Source organism: Cricetulus griseus, chromosome 7 (assembly GCF_003668045.3).
Source record: "Cricetulus griseus strain 17A/GY chromosome 7, alternate assembly CriGri-PICRH-1.0, whole genome shotgun sequence".
Classification (NCBI taxonomy): Eukaryota; Metazoa; Chordata; class Mammalia; order Rodentia; family Cricetidae; genus Cricetulus; species Cricetulus griseus.
The window spans coordinates 69,165,487-69,191,530 of NC_048600.1; the positions used below are offsets into that span (position 1 = coordinate 69,165,487).

The 26,044-nt window shown below is 47.0% G+C and overlaps 1 protein-coding gene across 3 annotated transcripts in view; it reads right to left on the bottom strand.

Annotated features, from left to right (window-relative positions):
• Nucleotides 1-16,278: 16,278 nt before the first annotated feature.
• Nucleotides 16,279-26,044, bottom strand: part of Anxa6 (annexin A6) — a 53,495-nt gene continuing 43,729 nt past the window's right edge. For 2 of the 3 annotated variants that reach the window (XM_027427465.2, XM_027427467.2), the window contains 6 exons: nt 24,766-24,783; nt 23,856-23,949; nt 22,773-22,868; nt 20,714-20,772; nt 18,832-18,954; nt 16,279-16,979 (listed from right to left, as the gene is read on the bottom strand). In XM_027427465.2, the coding sequence (XP_027283266.1) occupies nt 16,920-16,979; nt 18,832-18,954; nt 20,714-20,772; nt 22,773-22,868; nt 23,856-23,949; nt 24,766-24,783 (450 nt within the window). In that variant the 3' untranslated portion in view covers nt 16,279-16,919. The remainder of the gene's footprint in view (nt 16,980-18,831; nt 18,955-20,713; nt 20,773-22,772; nt 22,869-23,855; nt 23,950-24,765; nt 24,784-26,044) is intronic. The other variant, XM_027427466.2, reaches the window with a different exon arrangement.

Consider the following 26,044-nt stretch of genomic DNA (forward strand, 5'->3'; position numbering starts at 1 on the left):
CCCTCATACCGACTGTGGGGAAAATGAGTCCTGCTCTGTTTGATTTCTGCTACTCTACAGAGGCCAAAAGATGATTTGCAGCCATCCCTTGTAAACCACTGACTACATACATAGAGTCTCCACCATTCAGTACCTGCCAAAAGGAGGGTGAGACTTTTTTCTTTTTCTCTTCCTTCCTTCCTCTCTCTCTTTTTAAAGATTTGTTTTATTTATATATTTTATGTTTATGGGTACTTTGTGTGTATATTTGAACACCAGAAGACAGCATCAGCCAGTTGTGAGCTGCCATGTGGGTGCTGGGAATTGAACTAAGGACCTTTGGAAGAGCAGTGAGTACTCTTAACCACTGAGCCATCTCTCCAGCTCACTCTCTCTCTCTCTCTCTCTCTCTCTCTCTCTCTCTCTCTCTCCAAGGTTTTTCTGTGTAACAGTCCTGACTGTCCTGGAACTCTCTTTGTAGACCAGGCTGGCCTCGAACTCACAGAGATCCACCTGCCTCTGCCCCTTGAGTGCTGGGATTAAAGGTATGTACCACTGCCACCCAGCTAGAGAGACTTTTTTAGTTTCTTTCTTTCTTTCTTTCTTCCTTCCTTCCTTCCTTCCTTCCTTTCTTTCTTTCTTTCTTTCTTTCTTTCTTTCTTTCTTTCATTCTTTCTTTCATTTTTTCAGACAGGGTTTCTCTGTGGCTTTGAAGGCTGTCCTGGAACTAGCTCTTGTAGACCAGGCTGGTCTCGAACTCACAGAGATCTGCCTGCCTCTGCCTCTGCCTCCCGAGTGCTGGGATTAAAGGCGTGCACCACCAATGCCCGGCTTTTTAGAGAGACTTTCTTAATCATTCCTAGTTCTGGTATGACAGCAACTGAGGACACAGGAATAGACAAATCCAATCAGATCTCTGTCCCCCAAAGCTCAATTGAATGGCTATTATCCATATGTGGTGGATCAAATGTAAGTTAATTAAACTTAAATAAAAGCAATAATTTAGGAGCTGATGAGATAGTTCAGTGGGTAAAGGGCTTACTTCCCAAGTATGATGACTTGGATTTGAATCCCAGGATCTGACCAAAAAGCCTGGTGTGCTGCACATGCAATCCCAGAACTGGGAAGGCAGAGACAGGAGGATTTCCAGGACTTGCTAGTCAGCAAGTCTAGCTAAACTGGTAAGTCTAAGGCCAGTAAGAGAATCTGTCTCAAAAAGCAAGATGGATAGCATCTGAGGAACAACCCCTGAGGTTAACTGCTGGACTCCATACACATGTGTACACACGTGCACATGCCCTACACACACACACACACACACACACACACACACACACACACACACACACAAACACACTAACTCAGTTCCTCAGTACTCAGTATCATTAGCCACATTTCACTGTGATGTATAGCCAGGGTGACAGCTGCTCCTACGTAGGACTTGATGTTACAGGTGTGCACTACTGTGTCCTGCTCTACATGACTTTTGAGCCCTTGAAGAGTGGCCAGTGCTATGAGGAAGGAGTTGTACTAGACTAGGAATCAGGAAGCCCCCATCTTAATTCACTCAGAAACCATTTTTTCCTGTCTGGCCTTCAGTTCCTGGCTACCACAGACTGCAAGTCTGTCCAGCATCTTCATCTTCAGAGAGGGTGCTGCTGGATAGTACTGCTCTGGAGGTCGTGGCATGTGATCAGATGGTTACAATGAAAGGTGGGAAAGATGTGTTTTGGCAGGGAAAAAATTCAGGGAGCCATAGGTACCAGGACAGATATTTAGATGGGTCTTGGGGGCCTGGAGAGTCTTCCTGTAAGAAGTGACTTCTTCTCCGATGAGACCTAGAAGTATCCAAGCAAGAGCACAAGGAAGGGTGTTCACCACAAAGGGAATAACATGTGCACAGAAAAGAGTCCATGCGAAGCACTGACAATTGCTCATCCCAGGTGTGGCATGGAGTTTGAAGAAGGGGGAACTGGAATCATAGGTACAGGGGCCACACAAAACCCATGTGGAAGGCTGGGCCCAGAGAGGGTGATCTGGAGCAGAGTTTGCAGAATTCACTCCTCTACTGCCTCTGTGCCCTTGAGATTGGGGCTGCACAGGGAACAATGGAGGAGCCTCTTGGACCATTGCATCACTTTGCAGCAGGAAGTGAAGGCCAGACAGGGGAAGTGACTTCTCCCTGAGTAAGTTGGGGCCTTCCTGACTCCTAATCCAGTGCTCTACCCAACACCATACTCTCTTCCTCATGGCACTGGCCACTTGTCAAGAGCTCAGTAGTCACTTGTCCAGAGCAGAATGGTGCACATCTTTAATCCCAACACCAGGGAGGCTACAGCAGGAGTAAGTTTGAGGCCAACCTGGCTACATAGTAAGATTCTGTCTCAAAAAACAAACATGGGGCTGGAGAGAAGGCTCAGTGGTTAAGAGTGTCCGCTGCTCTTGTAGAAGATCAGAGTTCAGTTCCCGGTAACCATGTTGGGGCCAGCTCTCATAACTGCCTGTAACTCCAGTCCCAGGGGGATTCAGCAGTTCTGGCCTACAAAGACATATTCAAACCTGTGTGTGGAAATACACACACACACACACACAAACACACACACACTTACAAATAAAGTAAAATCTCAAAAAAACAAGTCAAACAGCAACAACAAAAATTCCCCTCAAAGCAATAACAAGAAGTCTCATGTAAAAGCAGCAACCATATTGGGCTGTGTAGATATTTTTAACATCTCCAGAAGTTCTGCTGGACCAGAGGCAAAGAGCACAGTACATTTCCCTGGGCATAGACCTTTTCGTCAATAGAGTAAAAAACGTGTCACTTGGTTCAGGTGTTCTTATAAATGGAGTATTTTCTACAAACATGGCCACAATAATTATGAATTAATGAAACCTGGATTGCACTAGCACCTGCCCATCAAGTTTCAGGGGTCCTTGAAAGGACAGGGAAGTTCAAGGAGCTGAGCCAGCATGGGCCTTTGGCCTATACTATGTGGGAGATTGGTATGGTCTGTCCATGCTGACATGCCGGTCAGCTTCCCCAGCCTCTACCCACACCTCTTTCCTCTTTCCAGCCTGAAATTCTCCATCTCTTTTAGGCTATGGGATGGGCACGAAGAGAGAAGAAGTACTTGGGCTGAGAATCAGAAGAACTGAGTTTGAGTTTTTGCTTTGAAATGTGGCCCCAGGCAAGTCCTTTCCCCTCTTGGATCCTCAGCTTTTCCTTCTATAATGTGTCGGAATCACACTAAATACCCAGAGGGACATTGCATTCTTACATCTAAGGAAGTGTGAAAATTTAGAGGACTAAAAGGCAAGACAGCCAAGCGGTCAGGGAACACTGTCACTAGTGACTCCTTCCCCCACTCAATGGATCTCAAACTTCCTATGAAGCCAAGGGTGACCTTGAACTCCCAGTCCTCTCACTCCACCTCCAGAAAGCTGGGATGACAGGTATATGCCACCAGGTCATCTTTGAATTATTTTAAATGAATTACTGCATGTGCCTCTGTAAGAAATAATTCATTATGGTCCATTTCTAGTGCATTGAAGTTTCAGTAACGAATCACAAATCACTAATAGTCCTGGACTCCTGTCTTCCCTAGCTGGCAGCTGTGCCTGCATATCTAGGCACTCTCAGTTCGTTCTAGGTTTGAAAAGTTAGAGGCAGTCAGCTACAGGACCCGACCCACATATCAGAAAGGGAGGGACTCTGGAAATCCAGGGTATGTATGAGATAAGGTTTTTGTCTCCTGAACAAGTAGGGTGAGGCATTTAGAGAGGGGGGAATACTAGACACAGGGAAGAACTCACTGTTTTGCATCATATTGTCTTGCCAGTTTCCAGCTCTGGACTTTTCAAAAACAAAAACAAACAAATAAACAAAAAGCCCTTCCCTCACTTTCACGACTCCGAAGATTTTGATTATGAAGTGACGATCGCCTGGCATTGGTGGCACACACCTTTAATCCCAGCACTCGGGAGGCAGAGGCAGGTGGATCTCTGTGAGTTCGAGGCCAGCCTGGTCTCCAGCGCTAGTGCCAGGATAGGCTCCAAAGCTACACAGAGAAACCCTGTCTCGAAAACCAGCCCCCCACCCCCCCAAAATGAAGTGATGATCCTCGTTTCCCAAACACCTTGTAAGAACCCTAGGAGACCCGTACTGATGCTTTACAAATGAGGAAACTGAGGCTTGTAGAGGGTTAAGACAACCAGTAGTAAGAGGCACAGCTGGGGTTCTGACTCCAGTGAAGTTAGTATCCATGGGTTCTGCATCTGTGGATTCAATCAATTGTGAATGGAAAATATGTCGGAAAAAATTTGCCTCTCTGCTGCACACGTGCAGAATTTTGTGCGTCATCACTCCCACCACAGAACTGTGTGACAGCCTTTTACACAACATTGGCATTGTATTAGGCATAATGAGTCACCCAGGGCTGGTTTGGCATCCACTGTGTTTCCCTGGATTTTAATATCTGAGCAGGTAACCAATCCCCTGTAGACACCAAGGGCTGGCTATACTGTCTCCTATCCTCACTTGGAGATAGAACATGCTAGAATTCAAAAGACAGATGAAGGCCTAGAGAAATGTTCCCCGGGTAAGAGCATGTGCTGCTCTTACAGAGGACCCACATTGGGTCCCCAGCACTCACTTACACACTGTACCTCACAAGCACCAGTAACTCCAGCTCCTAGGAATCCAACAACACCCTCCTCTGGCTCTATGGGCCCCTGCAAGCATATGCACCTACCACAGACACACATGGATGCACATAATTAAAAACAAAAACATCCAGGTATGGTGTCACATGCCTTTAATCTCAGTACTCACGAGACAGAGGTAGGCAGAATTCTGTGAGTTCAAGGCCCACCAGGTCTGCATAGTGAGGCCCTGCCTCAAAATATAGAAATAATTAAATAAATAAACAAACAAGAAGACAGGTTACATTGAATAAACCCAGTATGCTACAGCTTGAATATGAAAGATATTCTCACAGGTTCATGTGTTGAGTGCTTGATACTGAGTGACACTCTTTTAGAAGGTTCTGGAAATCTGAGCAGGTAGTGCTTAGAATTGGAGGAAGCAGATGGCTTTTGGGTGTGACTCTGAAGGTCAAACCTGGTCCCCACCCCACTCCACCCCCTTCTTCTAGTGACTGCTTGCCGTCTGCTTGTCTGCTATGAGGTGAACAGCCTCCTCCACACTCTCTTTCCTCCATGACGCTCTGCCTCATCACAGGCCCAGTGCCATCAGAGCCAAAGAATATGAACTAAAATTTCTGAAATCATGTGGGTTTGTTGCTATATGCTTACGTGTGGCTCTTAAGCCTTTGGAACTGACTTGCAGGAAGAACTCAGGAAAGTTGACATGCAAGCGAAAGAAAGCCCAGTATGCTATTAGCAGAACTTAATGGATGGTGCTTGTGAAGCTCGGAAAACCAGAACGCTGATGGGAATGCAGACAGTGAGGACCAGGTTCAGGACGGGCATTCAGATGGGATGAGGTCTCTATTGTGAACTAGACTGGAGGCCATGCATATTACATCTGAAAAAGGGCTTGTCTACATTTTATCCATGCAAGCTCTGAGACTGAATGAGCCCGAGTGTGAAGGTGATGGGTTAATTCATTAATCTGGTGGACTTCAGCTGTGGGCATTCAGGCTGAGACGCAGTTATTGTTAGCTGCTTTTAGCCAAGTTTAGGGTGACAATTTGGGCAGAAAGACTTTTAAAAGCCGTAGTTTAGTCAGAAAAGCCCACATAAAGTTGGGAGTAAGGAAGCTGTTGTTTCTGAAGAGATCAGCACAATTAAAAAGAGCTAGACGCTTCATACTGGGAGACTCGGAAGAAGCCTTGAGGGTGTCTCAAGCTGTGGGCCAGGCTCTACTCATCCCAGTCGAGGCTTATAACCAAGTACACTCATTGAAGGATTTTTTTTTTCCTTCAGAAGAGAGGACCACTAGGCTAACATAGGGTAACATGGGAAATGCCTGTTCATTGTTATTATATATTTGGAAGCGTGTAATATTCTCTTTGATTCTCTAGGGACTCACAGTAAAGTCTGCCTTGAATCTCTGAATAGAATTTGAATTTGAACTTACAGATAATGCTCGGATTACTAAGACTTCAGGGACTCTTGGAGACTGACTAAATGCAGTTTGCACTATGAGATGACATCGGTATTGAGAATCAGGTATGGGATGTTACAGTTGAAATATCTAATGTCCCCCACAGGCTCATGTGTCAAGTGCTTGGTCATCAATTCTGTTGAAAGCCCCTGAAAGACACGACTACTAAACCTGCTATTAGGGCTGAGCCTGGGTGAGGCAGGTTTCTGGGCCCTTCCAGAAGCCCACAGCATCAGACCCTGCAAGGTAGAAACTTAGAAGCAGAATCTTAAATATGATTCCAGAGGTCACCTAGGGATTAGAAGAGTTTGAGAGGCTCAAGCTCTCTGAGATGAGTTTTCAAAGTGAGAAATATCTGTTTGTACATAGGTAGTCAACTTGATACAAACTAGAGTCTTTCTTGGGAGACTTCCTAGAGGAAGAGAACCTCAGCTAAGGATGTATTTCCATTGGACTGGTCTGTGGGCATGTCTGTGGGATAGTTTCTTTACTGTGGGTGGTGCCACCCTTGGGCAGGTCGTCTAAGAAAGCAAACTAGCAAGCCATGAAGAGCAAGCCAGTAAGCAGCACTTCTCCATGTTCTTTGCTTCAGTTCCTGTCTCCAGGTTTCTCCCCTGACTTCCCTCAATGATGGACTGTGATCAATCAGAGTATGTGAGCCAAACATACCCTTTGGTCTCTGAGTTGCTTCCGGTCCATGTTTTATCTTAATAACAAAGAACCAAACTGGGCCAATCAGCTGTGGAGAACAAGAGTGTGTTTATGCTTGATTGTGTCAGCTAAGCATCAAATCCTCAGCTTTGAAAAGGCCCTGTAGCAACTGGCACTATTACCTCCCCCACCGCACTTGAGACAGGGTCTCATGTGTAGCTCTGGATGTCCTGGAATTCACTATATACATCAGGCTGGTCTCAAACTCACAGAGATCTGCTTACCTCTGCCTCACTTGTGCTGGCATTAAAGGTGTGCAACGCCATGCCCAGCTATCATTCTTATCTGGCATGGGAGCACAGTATCTAGAAGTAATAGAATCATACACTGTCTGACATTCACAGGTCTAGTGCCCACCTGGTGTGAGCGTGTCTGCCTCTTGGTGAGGAGGGGAGTGCCATCCAGTTCCAAGTCCCACCTATATTTAACAGTGATGGGAAACAAACTGCCCCACAGGAAACCTGATACCTTGTTGACTCTCCTTTACATAAGGCATGGGTCTATCTCCCAAGATAAGATCTTAAGTAGCCTAGGCTGGCCCAAAACTCACTATGTAGTGGGAGATGATGAACTTGTGATCCTCTTGCCTCCATGTCCCAAGTGCTGAGATTACAGGCATGCCCAGTTTTATTTTTTCCCATACTCAGTTTTATGACTCATCAGCACGTCAGTGCTGGGGATGGGACCCAGGGCCTCATGAATGTGAGGCAAGCACTATATCAACTAAGCTACATCTTTCCCCTGAATGAAAACTTGTTGAGGATGAAAATGAACTGTTTTTTTTTGTTGTTGTTGTTGTGGTTGTTTTGTTTTGTTTTTTTTTGAGACAGGGTTTCTCTGTTTAGCTTTGGAAGCTGTCCTGGCACTCACTCTGTAGACCAGACTGGCCTTGAACTCACAGAGATCCGCCTGCCTCTGCCTCCGGAGTGCTGGGATTAAAGGCATGCGCTACCAACTCCCGGCGAAAAATGAACTGGTTTGATAAATGCCGAAGAGACATGAAGATGGTGACAGGTGTGTCTTGAGGAGGAAGACTGGCTAGGGACAGAGTAACCATTTGAATCCACAGACTATCCCTCCCTATGCTACGGGCACACCTTGAACAACCTGTTTGCATTGAGGATCTCAAGCAAACATTTCCAGACTCTGAGCAGATAGACAGATATCCCAAACTGAGTTGAGTCTCTATGTACCTGTGCACCTGCTATGTGCCAGACCTACAGCTGTGTCTGACTCACCCTGTGACCAACCCAGCCTCTGTCCTCCCCTATGAGAGGCAGCTTTCCTTATCTTTTTAGAGATCTTGGAATAGTTGTTGTGCATACATAGAACACATTGGGGGTTTATTCATAAAGGACATGATTGGCCAGGGTCTCTCAGCCTCAATGGTCTTTCAGATTATTGGGACCTGTAGTTTTGGCCAGAGTTTAAATCGGCAACTCTCCTCCATTGCTTTCTCTGTGTCTCCCTGTCTCCTTATCTCTAACTCTCTTTCTCCAAGACAGAGTCTCATGTATCCCAGGCTTTGAATACTCTGAATATCCAAAAATGACCTTCAACTCCTGATCCTCCTGTCTCTACCTCTCATGTGCTGGGATTACAGGTGTGTATCACCTGGTTTATGTAGAGCTTTGGACCAAATTCATGAGTTCTGAGTAAGTTCCCTATTAACTGCGCTATATCCCCAGCTCTGGAAGCTCACCTTTTAATTGTTGATTCTGATGAAGGAGTCCCAGGAACTGAGGGTTGAAGTCCCCTGATCTTCAATCTTAGACCACTTTTTGTACCAGGGAGATGCCTTCTCAGAGTCAGGTTACAGACTGAGAGCATCAGATAGTGTGGTCTGAGAGAAGAGAGTTCAGTTTCTCTGGAGATTTCATTGTTCCTTTCTGGGTCACAGAGCATCACACATGATGGATATAAAAGGAAAACTAAAACTCAGTCACTTGAAGGAAATGGGGTATGTGTAATCCTGTCAGGATTTGAAAACTGGGATTCAGGGATGAGTTTTGCAAAATGGTACTTTCCAAGGAAACAGATACAAAGGGCTGTGTTGAAAGATGTTTTGTTAAAGGAGAGGATCCAAGGACAGATGTTGCAAGGCCAGGCTGTCAAAGGAAGTGGCTTCTTAGCCCTCGGGCTGGAACAAAGATGCAAAATGAGCCAGTTGGTGTTGGCACACTCCTTTAGTAATGGCACTTAGGAGGCAGAGACAGGTGAATTTCTGAGTTTGAAGCCAGCCTGGTCTACAGAGTGAGTTCCAGGACAGCCAGGACTACACAGAGAAACCCTGTCAGGAAAAACAGAAACAAAAACAAACGGTTCAAAATGATATTACCAATGTTCTCACTGGGCAGAAGGGGAAACCGAGGCTCATGAAGGGGAAGGTGAGGCACCAGGGCACAGGGAGCTGTTGAGGAGTTGGGTGGGCCCCTCCATTCCTACTGTCCTTTCATTTGCTCCTCTAGTGTATAATATCTTGATATCTTTGCTCCAGGTCCTTGGGGCATATCCCAAGGTCAAAGACTGAGACTAAATCTGTGTGCCACACCTGCCAGATAACAGGGGCTGCAGTCTGCGGGTGGCTGGGGTACATCAGAGAGGAAGGAGCAGTGTGATGATGTGGCCTAACCTCAGAAAGGAAGCCTGGTCACTGGGGAAATTCCCCAGTGAGGTAGCAAGTCTATGTAAATAACTAACGCCCATTAGCCTGGACTTCAGGATGGCAAGAGAGAGAGAGAAGCCTGCTAGGCTTCTGAAAGAATTCATCTCATTGTCCCTGTAGCATCTTCCTGGGTCAATGACTTAAAGCTTATGACCTGAGCCTTTGGCTCAGTGAGATAGTCCTTGCCTAGGAGAAAGCGTATTCTAGTTCTAGGGGGACCAGGTCTGGAGAAGGTGGCATGATAATGATGATCATAATGACAGATTTGCTGTGACTGCTGACAAAGGTGACAGAGATGAGGCTTGAGTCTAAGTCTTAGCAGTTTCATTTTGGGTTTTCATCTCACTCACTGGGGAATTTTATTTTGGGAACAGCCCAAAGGCATGAGACAGGTAGTGAGTGACCTTGACTCACCTTGGGCAAATCCCAGCATGTTGCATTTTCTAGGCCCCATCGGGTTTGTCAAAGACTATTAACCTTCCTGAAACACTCCTGGCAAGGTGTCTAGAATGGGAGCATCTTTCTGGCCTTTGTAAATCTCTCTCACCTTGGGCCTTAATGCCTCTTTGGAAAGGGGAGACCTACCCAGGACCCCACTCCTTTCTTAGGTTTGGGACCCCATACTACCTGGCTCCCAGGCCTGGCCTGTTGGACAGAGAGCAATCCCTGGCTGTCGGGCACTACATGGGGCATACATGCCTCTTCTGCAGAACTTGCACAAGACCAGGCAGGTGCCCAGGATCAGGCTGTATGTAGTACACACTAGAATTATGCAGCAAGGGGAGGGTGAATGAATGCCAGTGTGTATGTGAATAGCAACTTTGGAGAGCTGGCTAGGTGTTTCCCATGTGGCCAAGGATGATGTACTTCTGATGTGCTTGTGGCCTAATCAATTCGGTTTTATGTGGTTAACAATGTACTTCTGGGTGTTCCAGCAGGTTGTCTTACCATGACTAGCAGCATGTGTCTGACTTTGGCTCTCTTTGGTCTGTCCCTGAGGGCATGGCTGGCAGTGATCTGGCTTTTTGTACGACCTGTGGGGAATGGGACTGGGTATATATAGGGGAAATTGGGGAGTGGAGTGTCCCTGTCCTTCCTCCTTTTTTTTTTTTTTTTAAATCAGGCCCTCCCAGGTCAAAGTCCAGGGCTCTTTCACTGGGTTCCAGGGAGGGGTTTTTAGCTGGCACCATCGAAGACAGATGGTGATAGCTGAGAGGAAGGGGTGGGACCATCTATGGGAGGAAATGCATGTGCTAGAAGCTTCTGAGAACAGCTGGGCCTGGGGGAGGGGCCCTCTCCCAGATAGCTGGGACTTGTCCTTACACAGGCTATATGGCCTCTACGGGGACTCTAACCTCACACTCCTGCCCCATGGCCACCTCTGGGTGCCAGGTAATGATACCTGGCTTCCTGTCTCCATCCCCTCCTGACAGACCAAGAGAGCAGGATGGGTGTGTGTACTCTCTTCTCCTCACCCCTCCCTTTCATCTTCCTTCCCCCTGTCCCCCAACCCCCCTCTTTGAGACAAGGGTTAGCAGCTTCAATCGATTTTCACCTTGAGACGGGCTCACTGAATAAGGAGCTCACTGATTCAGCTAAGTCAGTCAGCAAGCAAGTCCCAGGGATGCCTGTCTCCATACCTAACCCTCACATTGCCACACCAAGATTTTGTCTTTTTTTCTTTTTCATGTGAGTGCTGGGGATCTGAACTCAGGTCCTCATGCTAGTTTGGCAGGCACTTCACTGACTGAAGTGGCTTTCCAACCTTGACCTTGAACTCATGTCTGCTTCCAGCTTCCTGAGGCTTGAACCCAGGCTTTTTCTGCACTCCAGGCCATCAGTACCAAATGAGCTCCATCCCCAGTCTCTAATAATCCCTTTTCTCCACTTAGGTCTCTGAGGGTGGGGGTACAGTGTAGGGACTCAGTGGACCTGGGGGCTGTTGAGGATCCCTCTCAGCATGTCCATTATTAACAATGAAGAGCTGATCTCATGGAGTCCATCTTCTGGTATGAACAGCGCTCTCAGAGATGTACATGCATAGGTTTAACTTTACAATTCTGAGGAAGACACACCTTTGCTGCCCCCCTCTCAGAAAAAGAAAATAAGGTATAGGAAGGTTAATGAATTCCCTACTGCTAGTGGTTTGACTGGGTCTTGAACCCAATGCCTACAAACCCAAGATGGAAGCTGTGGTATAGCTAGAATTTCCCTCTAGCCTCCCTACAACTGTGAAATGAGGAAGTTTTCTCTACTAGCTCTGCTGTGGTGTCTCAGGCAAGTCATCCTACCAATAGGAACCTCGCCTGAGTTGCCTTATAGTGACAGGAGAGCCCTGCAAAAGAGACAATGGCTACTGAGATGAAGCTTCTCCTGTGGGCTTTGCTGTGGCTCGGCTCTGGCTTCAGCTGAGTTGGGAAACGAAAACACCAGGAATTTCATAGCACCCAACAGTTCCCTTACTGTTGTCTGTTAGCAGAAGTGTGAGCAGATACAGGGCTCTGCTCTAGGCAGGGCAACCCCCTCCCAAGCCACCACTTCCTTCAGGTGTTTCCTTGTGGTCCTGAAGACCATGGCTTCTGCAAAGGACTTTCCTGAAGGGAAAATGCATGGTCCAAGGAAAGTGACTAGGGGACCAGGGATGCAGGCATATAGCTTAGTTGGCAGAGCACTTGCCTGGCAGGCACAAAACCCTGGGTTCAGGCCCAGCATGGCAGAAACTATGAATGGTGGTATCTGCCTGTACTTTCAGCACTTGGGAGGCAGAGACAGAAGGGTCAGATGTTCAAGGTTATTCTTAGTTACACAGAGAGTTTGAGACTAGCCTGTGGTACAAGAGACCCTGTTTTAAAAACAAATGGTCTGGAGAGATGGCACTTGTGGCCTGGATTTGTTTCACAGTTTCTACACGGTAACTACAGCTCCAGGGGATCTAGTGTCCTCTTCTGGTGTCTAAGGGAACCAAGCACATGTGTGACGCATATACATACATGTAAGCACTCCCTCAACTCAACACATAAAATAATAACGAACAGCAAAAAAGAGCAAAGAGGGAGGGTGACTCCAGCCTTGAAGCTCATCTCAGAGGGTAACTTAGATGCTACAAAGTACGGGGTGTTTAATTAGAACCTCAGACCTGGGAGGGATTGTGGAATTCCCATTCTAATTCCTGTGATGGCCAAGCACTTCCTCTCTGTACGTGATGGTTGCCTCATCTGCCACCAAGGGAGATGAGAAGTTTCTTTCTTTCTTTCTTTCTTCCTTCCTTCCTTCCTTCCTTCCTTCCTTCCTTCCTTCCTTCCTTTCTTTCTTTCTTTCTTTCTTTCTTTCTTTCTTTCTTTCTTTCTTTCTTTCTTTCTTTCTTTCTTTCTTTTCCCCCGAGACAGGGTTTCTCTGTGTAGCTTTGGAGCCTGTCCTGGCACTTGCTCTGGAGACCAGGCTGGCCTCGAACTCACAGAGATCCGCCTGCCTCTGCCTCCCGAGTGCTGGGATTAAAGGTATGCGCCACCAACGCCCGGCGGGAGATGAGAATTTCTGAGGCCCTTTCTGCACCTAGAACCCCAAAGCCATCCACCTCCTTTGAACTGCTGTCACGTTCCTTTTAGTTTAACCCCAACATTTTTGTGCCTCGAACTTGGGCCAGAAGAGCAATCTCCAATGCTGTTGTGGATCGAATCACACAGAAGAGGCATTCACTGAAGCCCTGTAAAGATTAGAACCATCACTGTTCATAGCTCTAACTCCTAGCACTCAGCACGGAACACAACAGGTATCAATAAGCTCAGGAATGAATGAATGATTGATTAATTAATGAACAAGTGGCTTCAGATTCAGAATGGCTGACTTCTGTATAAGTAAGTATGTGGGAGTTGGTGGTGCATGCCTAAGTCTAGCACTCAGAAGCAGAAGCAGGAGGATCAGGTTATCTCCATCTCCATAGCAAGCCTGAGGCCAGCCTGGGCTACATCATGAGACCCAGACTCAAGAAAAAAGAATGAAAGAAAGAGAAGGCAGGCAGGCAGGCAGGCAGGCTTGTTCTTCAGGGACAAGAATGCCTCATCACCCCTATGTCCACAAGCCTTAAAGACTTTCCTGGGATCTAGGAAAATCCTGACATTTTAGGACTTCTGGGAATGGATACAAACTTCCATTCCTGTCACAACCACTTCATCCTATAAACAATAGAAATCCTCCCTCCTTTGAGCAATCCTTGAAGGATGGTTCACTCCAGCTGAAGGGAACATGAAGTCAGCAGCAGGGCGGGGTGGGGCAGGGCAGTTGGGATCCATCTTGGGTTGATGGCTGGCTCAGTTTACTGGCTTGTTATCATCTTAATTTTTCTTTCTTTTATCAGAGTTGGGGCAAGTAGGGGTTTCCACAGGCAGTGGTAGAATATAGATGGTAGAATGTAGCTGGTAGGTACATGGTAGATAGGTGGTAGGTAGATGGTCGGTTAGTGGTATTGATTGGGCAGCTTTAAGGGGTTTTCATGGGCAGTGGTAGAATGTAGGTGGTGGGTAGGTGGTATTCATTGGGCAGCTTTACTCACATCAGCTTGTTTTTATTAGCAGACAATATAACCACCATCTGGGCTTAGGAGGCTCACATTTTATGGTAGGAAAGGCTTTTTGCCGCTGTCCTCATCACACATCTGCTGACTTTGTGTAGTGTACCTGGTCAACTTCTCCACAGTATGTTCTCAGCCAGGTCTCTGCTGATAGACATCAAGGTTGTTTCTTTTGTTTTTCACACTAATAAAAATGTTACTGCAAACTGGGCGGTGGTGGCACACGCCTTTAGTCCCAGTACTAGGGAGACAGAGGCAGGTCTCTTACTGAACCTGGAGCCCCAAGATCATTCTATCTTCATTCCATCTTTCCTACCAGCTAGGGTTACAGGAATCCACAGCCATAAACTTCTTTTTTAAAAATAATTTTTATTTTATTTTATCTTATGTGTATGAGTGTTTTGCCTGTGTGTGTTTGTGTACCACTTTGTGTTTGGTGTCTGAAGACAGAAGAGGGCATTGGATCTGCTGGAACTGAAATTCTAGACAGCTGCAAAGAACAGCCAGTTTTCCTAACCGCTGAGCCATCTCTGTAAGCCCCCCCCCCCATACACAAATTTTTACCATATGCTGGAGATTTGGATTTAGGTCTTCTCGAGTATGTAGAAAATACCATTACCCGCTGAACCATCCCTTCAGCCCCGTTTCAAGATGAGGGCCTTGATATGTAACCTAGACTCACTTCAAACCTTCTATCCTCTTGCCTCGGCTTCCTACAGTATGAGATCACAGCTGGCCCTAGTGACCAGCTTTACATGTGTCTATTAAGGTTCATTCTTCTTCGATTTGGGTGTCTCTATGATCCAAGGCTGATCTAGTTCTTGGGGTCCAAGATCAAAGACACCCTGGAGTCATCTCTTAGCTCCTGCTACTGAGCCTGGCTCAAAGCAGATGGTGACAACTGCTGCCTTCAAGCCAAGTAGATGCTTGGTGGAGCACTCCAGAGAATGTCTCACTGGATTCCCACAAAGGCTGTGTGAGGCAAACAGAGACCCTATCTCAAAAAAACCAAAAAGAAAAAAAAAAAAAGTCTGACTCCAAAACCAGCCATTTTGTTAATTGTTAAATTGGCCAAATACCCCAAAGCATTTTCAGCTGACTCTCCCCAGCACTTGGACTCCTGTCTGCTAGAAGAAGGGAAGATCTGACAAGTATTCTTAGTTTCAGACTCTTCATGTCCAGCCCTCATCATGTCCAATCCTTCATTATACAAATGGGAAAACCAAGGCCCAGTGAGGCCATTGAATAATGGCTGCAAGGTCACCCAGTGAAGGAATGACAAAAAACCAGACCCAGAAACTCCCAACTGTCCATGAAGACAGCTTCTACCACCAATACCCTGAGTGCAAACACCTCCACACCCTCTGCCCAGTAGACATCCTCCTATCACAGTCCCTGAAAAATCTCAGTTCCAAGTGCAGGGCAGAAGATGGATGAGCAAACATGGATAAAGCAGCTGCTGTGGGGCCTCATGGCTTATCTCTACCCCCTCTCAAGATGAATCTACTGATGGCATCATGTTCTCAAGGAGGTCAGAGAGGAAGTACAGGGTTGGTTGTAAAGGGAGGGCATTCAGGGGGCAAGCATTGGGAGGCCTGAGTCCTAAGGAGTCTGGGACTTCCCAGGCTTGCAGCAGGTCCCACTCTGTATCTTCTCAAGAAGCAGGAGGAGGTAAAGTCCCATGATCCTCCGATTGCCATCTCCCAGCACTGAGATTATAAATGCACAATGTGCCTGGTTGTTTGTTTATATATGCGTGTTTGTTTATATATGCGTGCTTGTTTTCACCCAGATAAATCCTTGGCTGGTCTGAACTTGTTATGTAGACCATGATGGCCTTGGATCCACAGATATCTGCCTGCTTCTGTCTCCTTAGTGCTAGGATTAAAGGCCGTGCACCACCATGTCCTGTGGGTACCCAGCTTTTTTAAATGGGTTCTGGAGGGCTGGAGAAATGGCTCAGAGGTTAAGAGCACTGGCTGCTTTTCCAGAGGTCCTGAGTTCAATTCCCAGCAACCACATGGTAACTCACAATCATCTGTAATGAGATCCAGTGCTCTCTTCTGGCCTGCAGGGATACATGCAGACAGAAAATTGTGTACATAATAAAAAATAAATAAATGGGTTCTGGAGATTGAACTCAGGTCCTCATGCTTACAGAGAACTTGTTCTTAAGTTAGCCCTGTTTCTTTCCTTTTTAAAAGAATGAGTAAGATTCAAGCTGCAGACTCAGTCTAGAAGGCCAGTGTTACAGGGTATTTTGGTCGCTCATTTTGTAGATAACAGAGGCCAGAGAAGGGAAGGGATGGGCCCAAGGTCTGAAGCTCAGAGTGTCGTAGACACAAAGTGAAACCTGGCATGGAAAGTCCTAGCTCAGTACTTTAGTAGATTAGATGGCGACAGTGGGGAAGATCACTGCTCTATCAAATTAATCCATCTTCTTTATCCCAGAATGCTCACCTGGCACCAGCCACCACACCCCACCCTTCAAAGCATACACATCACTCATTTTATAGCCAGAGGCTTGATATGTTTTGAGATGTGACAAAAGCTTGAATCAGGGCAGGGGTTATGTCGGGGGGGGGGGGGAATGGAAGCTGGGAGGGCTGAGGAGGAAGTAGAAGGAGAGCAGGGGTGAATGTGATATATGGCTGTGGTTCTCCAGCCACTCAGCCATGAGCAGGAGGGATAACAGAAGGGATGGCCTGGGGCCCTCGATGGCTAGAGAGAGCCCCAGCTGAATGACAGTCTAACCCCACCCCTCACTCCTCCTTCCTTAGTCTCTGAAGCTGGAACAATGGCTTGGTCAGGTCACGGTGGCTGGTGCTGCTGGCCACTGCTTGGCAGAGGGGCCACCAAGACCAGTAGCTCTAGTCCTCTCCACCACAGAGAGCTAGTAAAGCCTTCAGGAAGTCTCCAGAAGTGTCACCCTGGCAGGACAGAGAGAAAGCAGAATGAGAAAGGAATAATTCTGGTCTAAATGCCCCAACTTCCTAGTCTAGACATGACCCTCAGCATCTTGGTCACCAACATAGTTGCTGTACCCAGGGCCAGAGAGACCTCTCCAGACACACATCTGTGACCCCCAGCAATCAGCGCTTTAGAATCTGACCCTGCAGAGCTGCAAGGCATGAGTGTCTCCTCTCCTTCTGGGAGCAGCTTGGATCCCATCTGCTATCTGAGCTCCTCCTGTCCAGCCAGCCCTGCAGCTTCCCCCTGAAGGGCCTGAGGCTTCCATCTTGCCTCAGGAAACTAGGCACATTCCTTAGCCCATGGTGCCCACTGCTATGTGGCCATCATCCGAGAGTGCACCAAGATGCAGGCCAGCAACAAAGCTGGTAAGTACTACTTCCTGTGATACACCACAAGGGTCTGTCTGTAGTCAGGTCTGGGAGCCAGACTCTCCCCAGTGGCACTGATCCTATTAGAAGGGGTTTCTATTACTTATGTTTTTGGTTTTAGAGACAAGGTCTCATGTAGCCCAGGTTGACCTCCAACTCATTACAGTCAAGAATGACCTTTATCTATCCGTATTTCCAGATTATAGGATACCTGGCTACTTGGAAAATTCTGAGATGGGAATATAGCTCAATGGTAGTATGTTCGCTTAGGATGCACGAAACCCTAGCTTTAATTCAGAGCACTATATCAAATAAATGAATAAAAACTTTAAAGAGGAGCTAGGGATGTTGCTCAGTTAGTAGACTGCTTTTCTGCCAAGCATGAAGCTCTGGGTTTGATCCCCAGCACTATATGAACCAGGTATGGTGGGACACGTTTTTTTTTTTTTTTTTTTTTTTTTTTTCCTGAGACAGGGTTTCTCTGTGGCTTTGGAGGCTGTCTGGAACTAGCTCTTGTAGACCAGGCTGGTCTCAAACTTACAGAGATCTGCCTGCCTCTGCCTCCCTAGTGCTGGGATTAAAGGCATGTGCCACCACCCTCTGGCATGATGGGACACACTTGTAATTCCAGCAAATAGGAGGCAGAGTCAAGAGGATGGCAAGTTCAACATCAGCTTGGGCTACAGAGTGACTTAAAGACCAGCCTGGGCAACGTAGTGACCCTGACCCTGTCTCAAAGTAAGAAATTTCTTTTTCTTTTTTTGAAACAGGGTTTCTTTGTGTAGCCCTGGCTATTCTGAAACTCACTCTGGTCTACAGAGTGAGTTAAGGCTAGCCTCAGACTCAGGGATCCCCATGAATCTTCCTCCTGAGTGCTGGGATTAAAGGTATGCACCACCACACCACTTAATAAGAGATTTCTTAAGAAGGGTTGGTATTATAGCTCAGTTATACTTAGCATGTGTTTCAATCCCCATTACCAATAAATAAAAAATAAATATTGAATTATGTTCTTAAAAAATCAGTTTTGTGGTATATAAACTAAACTTTATAGTATGGTTGACACCACAATTAGTACTGGTTACCTGTTACCACTTGACCAGCCTGTAAACTATATACTTTAATAAAATTACAAGAAGTAAAAATCGGGGGCTGGATAGATGGCTCAGTAGTTAAAAGCTGCTCTTGCAGAGGACCCAGGTTCAGTTCCCAGCATCCACATGGCAACTCACAACTCTCTGGAACTCCAGTGCCAGGGGACCTGTTACCTTCTTCTGAACACTATGGGCACCAGGCATGCACCAGACATACATGTAGGCAAACACACATACACATAAAATAAATATTTTCATAGCAAAAACAATGAGGCAGGTCTCCCTTCATTTAGCAATTCCCTGGTTACATGGATTACATGGTAATCCAAGAGCCCACTGAGCCTTACCTCAATGGCCTGGTGTAGAGACTTGTCATATTTCTCAATGAATTCCCTCCGAATGTTGAACAGATCTATCTCACTCCGGGAGATCATCACCCTAGTGAGGGTCTTCTCATCTGTGCCAGCACCCTGGTGGAGCCAAAAAGGAGAGATACACAGGGCATGAGGAAGAGGCAGAGCTAGGTCAGCAGATGTCTGCCTGCCTGTCGATTCTGCCCTTCCAAACCAGGTGGGCTATTCCATTGTTATCTTCCAAGACAGTACCAATCAAACTCCATTGTGTTGAGGACTGGACAGACAGAGAGATGCAGAGGGCCTGTATGGGCTGAGCAGGCCCTGTTAAAACTCAACATCCTATTGGAACCTCAGAACGTAACCTTGGGAACAGAGTCTTTGTGTTGCTGTGTTTGGAGGATGTAGCCTTCCCCAAATTCATGCATTGAAGGCTTGGTCCCCAATGCAGTGTGCAGAACTAGAGATTTGGGGAAGTGGATCTTAAGGTTTCTGACTTCCTTGACAGGTCAGTGCATTGATGTATATTCAATCTGGTGGCATTACTGGGAAATGGTAAAGATGAAGTGAGTCCTGGGGGTGTTAGAGTATATACTTTGTCCCTAGTCCCTTCCTCCCTCTCTGCTTTAGGCTACCAGGAAGTGAGCAGCTCTGCTCTACCATCTCCTCCTCCTTCTTTTCTTTTCTTTCTTTCTTTCTTTTTTTTTTTTTGGTGTTTTCAAGACAGGGTTTCTCTGTGTCTTTGGAGGCTGTCCTGAAACTAGCTCTTGTAGACCAGGCTGGTCTCCAACTCACAGAGATCCATCTGCCTCTGCCTCCCGAGTGCTGGGATTAAAGGTGTGCACCACCAATGCCCGGCTGCCATGTCCTCCTTGCCATGACATTCTACATCACCACAGGCTCAAAAGCATTGGACCAGAAGACCATGGACTGAAGCCTCTGAAACTGTAATCCCCAAACCATTTTTTCATCCTTTAATTTGATTTTTCTCCCAGATAATGTATCACAGAGATGGAATGCTAATTACCACACCATTGTAATGAGTTAAAATGAAGTCATGTTGGATTAGGGCCCTAAACCCACTAGGTGGCATCTAAGAAGAGCCAGGACACAGGCATACACACAAAGATGAAGGTAGAGACTGGAGTGGTGCAGCCAAACCCCAAGATACACAAGGGATTCCTGGCAATCCCCAGGAGGCAGGGAGGGGTATGAGGAATAGGATAGGAAGGAACAGACCTTGCTGATGCCTTGATTTTAGAACCATCACAGATTATGCTCTTGTCATTCAGTTGTAGAAACTCATTTCAGAAGTCTTGGAAACTAACATAGGATATGGAATATGTGAGGACCAGGGCCCTCTCTCCCTCCAGCTCTGCCACTTATCAGGTATATAAACATGGGCCAAATGTAACTGCCATGTACTGTTCTTTGTTCTTCTATGAAATAAGGGGGTTACCATGAGTCCATAGAACTGCCATGGGGGTCAACTGTGGTCAGAGAGGTGGACAAGAGGCTCAGGCCTTGGCACACAGGGAGTTCTTAAGCAGTTGGGCTGGATCATTCTTTGATATAGGGATCTATCTTGTATACAACAGGGCATGTTAAGATCCCCGTTCACTTTCATCAGGTGCCAACAGCAATACTCTTCTAAGATTTGGCAACCAGAAATTTGTCTGGATATTGCAAATATCCCCAGGGAGAGGGGCACAAAAATCACCCCTGATTGAGAAAGACTATCTTTGGGCCAAAGGCAGATGCAGATAAATAGCAAAGTAGGGAAACAGCAGCCTGAAGTCCTCATCTGGGGAATGGCACACATCTGTGCCTGTAGGTATGGGAAAGACAGTGCTTATAAACAGGTCAGATACCATACCTTCATGGACTTGTACAGTTTGTCAGCAAAGAAGAGAGGTTTGTTCTTGACACTCTGAACTGTAGGGAAGAGGAGAGAGAAGCAGGGAATCCAGTCAGAGGCTGTGTGCTGCTGCTCAGACCCTGGGCAGGGATTGCCTCTGTCTACTGCAACCAAAAAACCTACTGGGCCTGCAGGTCACTGCTGTCATGCTTAGAGCTGTTGCTTTATATATCCCCTCCACAATGCTGCTCCCTTTACCTGCCCTATGTTCATATCTCTCTCTCTCTCTCTCTCTCTCTCTCTCTCTCTCTCTCTCTCTCTCTCTCTCTCTCTCTGTGTGTGTGTGTGTTGCATCTTTCCTACAGTGAAGATGTTTGAAGCTGACAGGGGTCAGCAGAATATGTAAATGGGATTTAAGCCTTAGTGGATGTTGGGTGCAGGGCCACCAACTTTGAGTGCATTAGAAGCATGTGAGAAGATGGTTAAAAACTGAGTTTTGGGCCGGGCGGTGGTGGCACACGCCTTTAATCCCAGCACTCAGGAGGCAGAGGCAGGTGGATCTCTGTGAGTTCGAGACCAGCCTGGTCTCCAAGAGCTAGTTCCAGGACAGCCTCCTAAAGCCACAGAGAAATCCTGTCTCGAAAAACAAACAAACAAAAAACAAAAAAACAAAACAAAACAAAATAAAAACCAACAACTGAGTTTTGGGGTCTGGAGACTGGAGTGAGAGCTCAGTGGTTAGGAGTACTTATTGCTCTCCCAGAAGACTCAAGTTTTGTTCCCAGCACTCCCTTTGGGCCACTTACAACTGCCTATTAATTCCAGTTCCAGTGGCGATAACAACTTCTTCTGGATTTCACAGGCTACCACATATGTGTGTTGCAAAACCTAAAACCCAAAACCCAAAACCAAAACCCTAAAACAACACCTGAGTTTTAGATCCCACTCTAGAAATTCAGATTCTGGAGACATTTTGAGCAGGGATGGGATGTGTATGTGGGGTTAACAGCTTCTGTGCCACTTGAGGATTAGGTAGAAAGGCCAGTTTCCATGTTCTGTCGCAGAGAGCAGAAGCTGAGACAGGTTCTGTGTTCTGCCCAGGGACACACAGCAATCAAGAGGCAGTTCCTACTCAGCTCCCCAGCTTCCAATCCCTATGCTGTCCTGCCTCTCTGGTGTTGCTCTAGGTAGTAAAGAGCCACTGTAAGCAACACCTCCATTGATCTAATCTAAAACACTTTTCCTCCACATTTTAGAATTCCTGAAATTCAAGATGCATTTTGCAGTTGATGGAGAGAATTTGAAAGCCTTCTGTCGCCACCTGCTGCTACAATAAGGTATATACAGAATGCAATATTACGCTTAGCTCTGTATGTATCCATATTTACACAGCGAGAAATGAGACCCAAAAAGGGAAAGAGACCCTTTCAAAGTCAAGATCTTTGGGCCATGGGATGGCTCAGCAGGCTAATGTATTTGAAACAAAGCCTAAGGACCTGACTGCGGTCCCCAGGATCCACATAATGAAGAGAACCAATTCTCTTATATAAAGTTTTCCTCTGATCTCCACACACAGGCTATGGTATACACATACCTGTACACACACGTGTACACACAAAAAATAAATAATAAATGGTAACAAAAAAATCTTAAAAAACAAAAAGCCCAGGGAAAGTGGCAGAACGTGGTTTGAGAGAACACGCTTAAGGTGTGTCTAGTGCATGTGGTGTGTGCCCTGTGAATGAATGCATCTTGCATGCTATGCATACATGTCCTGTGAGTCTCACAGGTGCATATATGGCATGTCTCCTGTGTGGTACATCTGTATACAGACACTCGAATTCTGCAGAGCACTGCCCTTCTCTGCTCTCCTGGTCCTTTCCCTGGAATGCCCTTTTCTCACCCTGCCCCCAGAGCCTTGAAGATGTCTTCCACAATCACCTCGGCAGGGTAGATGATCTCAGACAGTGTTTAGTTCCCAGTAACAGCAACATAGGATGAATGCTAAGGCTACCTTCCTCCAGGGAACCTGCCCACATTTCCAGCAATGGCCCAGCCCCTTCCCCTGGTCCATTACCGATGGCCACAAATGCATCCTTGACATCCCCAGACATCTCCTTCTTGATGACGTGCTCTATGTCATAGTTGGTCATCTTGATGAACTCCTGGAAGACTGGCCAAGAGAAATGAGGGGGAGGTGAACACCACTTGGGCAGGGTCACCTGTCCTACACCATAAGTCCTCATAGCATATTCATAATACATGCTGTGCACTGGGTAGGGTTGTGGTGACAGGCAGGTTCTGGCCTCGGGACTGTCATAAGGCTTGGAGCCAACTAGCAATACCAGCTCCTCCAGGTCTGGCCAATAACCCCAGGTCTTGGCAAGTTCTGTTATCCCAGTTACTGATGTGTAAAAGGAACTATGCTTGGACCACCCAGGGTTGCCTTCCTCTCTAGGTTCCCTCTTATTCCCGGACAGGCTGGGATGGCACTTACTATATAATAATCAAAATGACACCCAGGGGCTTTGCATGCCCTGCACAGGCCGACTACTTTTATGTTTATTGTAGGTTTTGTATCCTAGCAACCATGTGGGTTGCAATTAAAACCCCAATTCTTAGATAAGGGGACCAAGGTACAGAGACCCAGTCATCTGCTCAGCCACACAGCTGATAAGTGGGGGACCGGAGTCAAGGCAACGGAACATCAAGCACCCAGCGTCTGAGTATTGAAAGGTACAGAGTAGATACATGCAAGGCAGCAAAAGTCCCAGTGACAGGGGACTTCAGGGTTGCCACTGCACACAGATGTGCCATCCTTACCCCTCTCTGCTTTGTTACTGGCAAGCACCACCAATGGGTCACTACAGCACCCCTCAGAATCCTTAATGCTGAATGTTTCTGAGGTGACTGGCTGGCCATTCCTTATCCTAGGTGTTCTATCTGCTTTGGTATGGTGGGGAAGGCAGCAGGCTGAGGACAGGCTAGGGCTCTGGAGTCGTCCCTCCCCCCCACCCCCTCACTCTGCCACTGGAGTGAGGGGAAAGGAAACAGGCACTTAGCTTTTCTGCTCTTCACAGAGGGCTGGGGTGCTCAGGTCAGATTTGGGGCTCCCACTGCCACGCTGGAAGATGGGGGTAGGGGTGTTCTGTAGGCTCACCTCTGCGGAGATGGGGATAGCTACGGGTGCACAGGACCGTCATGAAGCGAGTCTCCAAGGAAGTTTTGTCTCCACTGGGAGTGTCAGCTATTTCCTGCAGAGCCCAGGTGGGACAGGGTTTAGGGAGAGACATGAGAAAGCCATGGTTAGTACCAACTGTCTCTGCTGAGGCTCAGGGCAGACAGGGTGGGGTTAGACCAGCTATCTAAGAAGATTGACGTTGGTCCCCTCTTTCCTCAACTCTGGAGCATAGTGGTCATTCCATCTCCCTTTGAAGTCCTCAAGACCCAGAGATGGGGCTGGAGCTGGGTGTGGGGTCTTGGTCCTCCTACCCAGTCACGAGAGAATCACTCTGGTGAGCATGAACATGTATGTGAACAAGCAAAAACATCTTAGTTGGTTTTCCCTAGTTGTTGTCAAGGGCAAATACTCTACCACAAAAGTTTCCACAATCCCCTAGCCAGCTATAATCCTATTTGAATTGTCTTTTAAAAACTCACTTTGGGTTTAAAAAGAAAATTAAAATAAGTCAATCTATAGCTGGTGATTATAAAGTGTAACTCAGGCTAGGAATGAATGGCTAAAGCATGGGAAGCACTTGCTTTGCTTGTGAATCCCGTTTTTGAGACTAAGTTTTGTATAGTCCAGGGCGGCCTCAAACTCTCTGTGCAGCTGAGGATGACCTTGAACTCCTGACCCTCCAATCTCCATTTGCCAAGTGTTGGGATTATAATCATGCACTATCACACCTGGCCCTTTTTAAACCGAGCCCTCAAAAGGCCCGGAAAGGGAGAGAGAGAAGCTGTGAGGGAATCCCCAGTGGTTGCCCAATCCTGCCCCACTCAGCCCCCAGCCCAAGCACAGCAGGACTCAGAAGCTGGCAAATTCCCGTGAAGAACAGAACACTCACCAAGATCTCAGCAGCAACCTGAGAGTGGGGAGGAGAGAGAGGAGGGAGAGAGGGGAGGCAAGAGTCAGAGGCTGGAGTGATTGGCTGGAGGACCCTGGAGACCCAAGGCCTGGCTCAGAGTGGCAGAGGTACCAAGAGACCCCAGGGTCACAGTGAAGGACTGGGAGAGGTATCTCTCTTCTTTAACCTCTGGGCTAGAACTCAGAAGTCAGGCCTGGAAATTTGGTTTTTTTAAGACAGGATTTCTCTGTGTAACAGCCCTGGTTGTCCTGGAACTCACTCTGTATACCAGGCTGGCCTTGAACTCACAGAGATCCACCTGCCTCTGTCTCCTGGGTACTGGGATTAAAGGCGTGCACCAACACCACCCAGCAGGAATAATTTTATAGTGTGGTTCCCAGAGAGGAATGACACCTTCATGCTCAGTAACCGAGGGTAGCCTGAAGTCCCGTTTGTCTGACATCCGGGAGAAGGAAAGCCCCCTTCACTAGCCTACAGAGCCACTGGGAAGGGGCAGGCACAGATTCTGGATAGCAAATCAGTATCAGACTCTGTCACCTTAGCTCCTCAGGTCATAGGCAGGAAGGCAGGACAGCTGAGGCCTGGGAGTCACAGGCACACAGCATAGGTGGGCACTATAAACATTCTCCTTAAGAAGAACAGCCTGTGGTGTAGACACTGTGGCCAGGACTTTTGTGAGCCAATATGCTCTGACCCAAATGTCTGGGAATAAATCCAGCCAGTCTCAAGGTACCTGAACTGTCCTTAGTCCTTTCCCTAGTATCCTACCAACCATCATATTCTCCTTCATAGACCAAGATCCTAGTCTTTGTTTATTTAGTTTTGAGACAAGGTCTCACTATGTAGCCCTGGCTGATCTGGAACCCACTATGTAGACCAGGCTGGACTAGAATTCACAGAGATCCGCCTGCCTCTGCCTCCCGAGTGCCGGGATTACAGTGTGCACCACCACCCCTTGTTTCTTCTCTTCTCTTTGCAAACAAGGTCTTATTATATAGCAACCCAGGTAGGCATTAAAAGCACAGCAATCCTCCTGCCTCTGCCTCCTGAGTTATGGGATTACAGAAGATGCCACCATGCTCAAGGTCCCATGAAGCTTTAAAAAAGACTAAGGGGGTTGAAAAGAAGGCTCAGTGGATAAGAGCAGGTACTATTCTATCAGGGGACTTGAGTTTGGGTCTCAACACCAACATCAGATAGCTCACAATTGCCCATAACCTCAGATCCAGAGGAGGAGCTGCGCTCTTCTGGCCTCTGT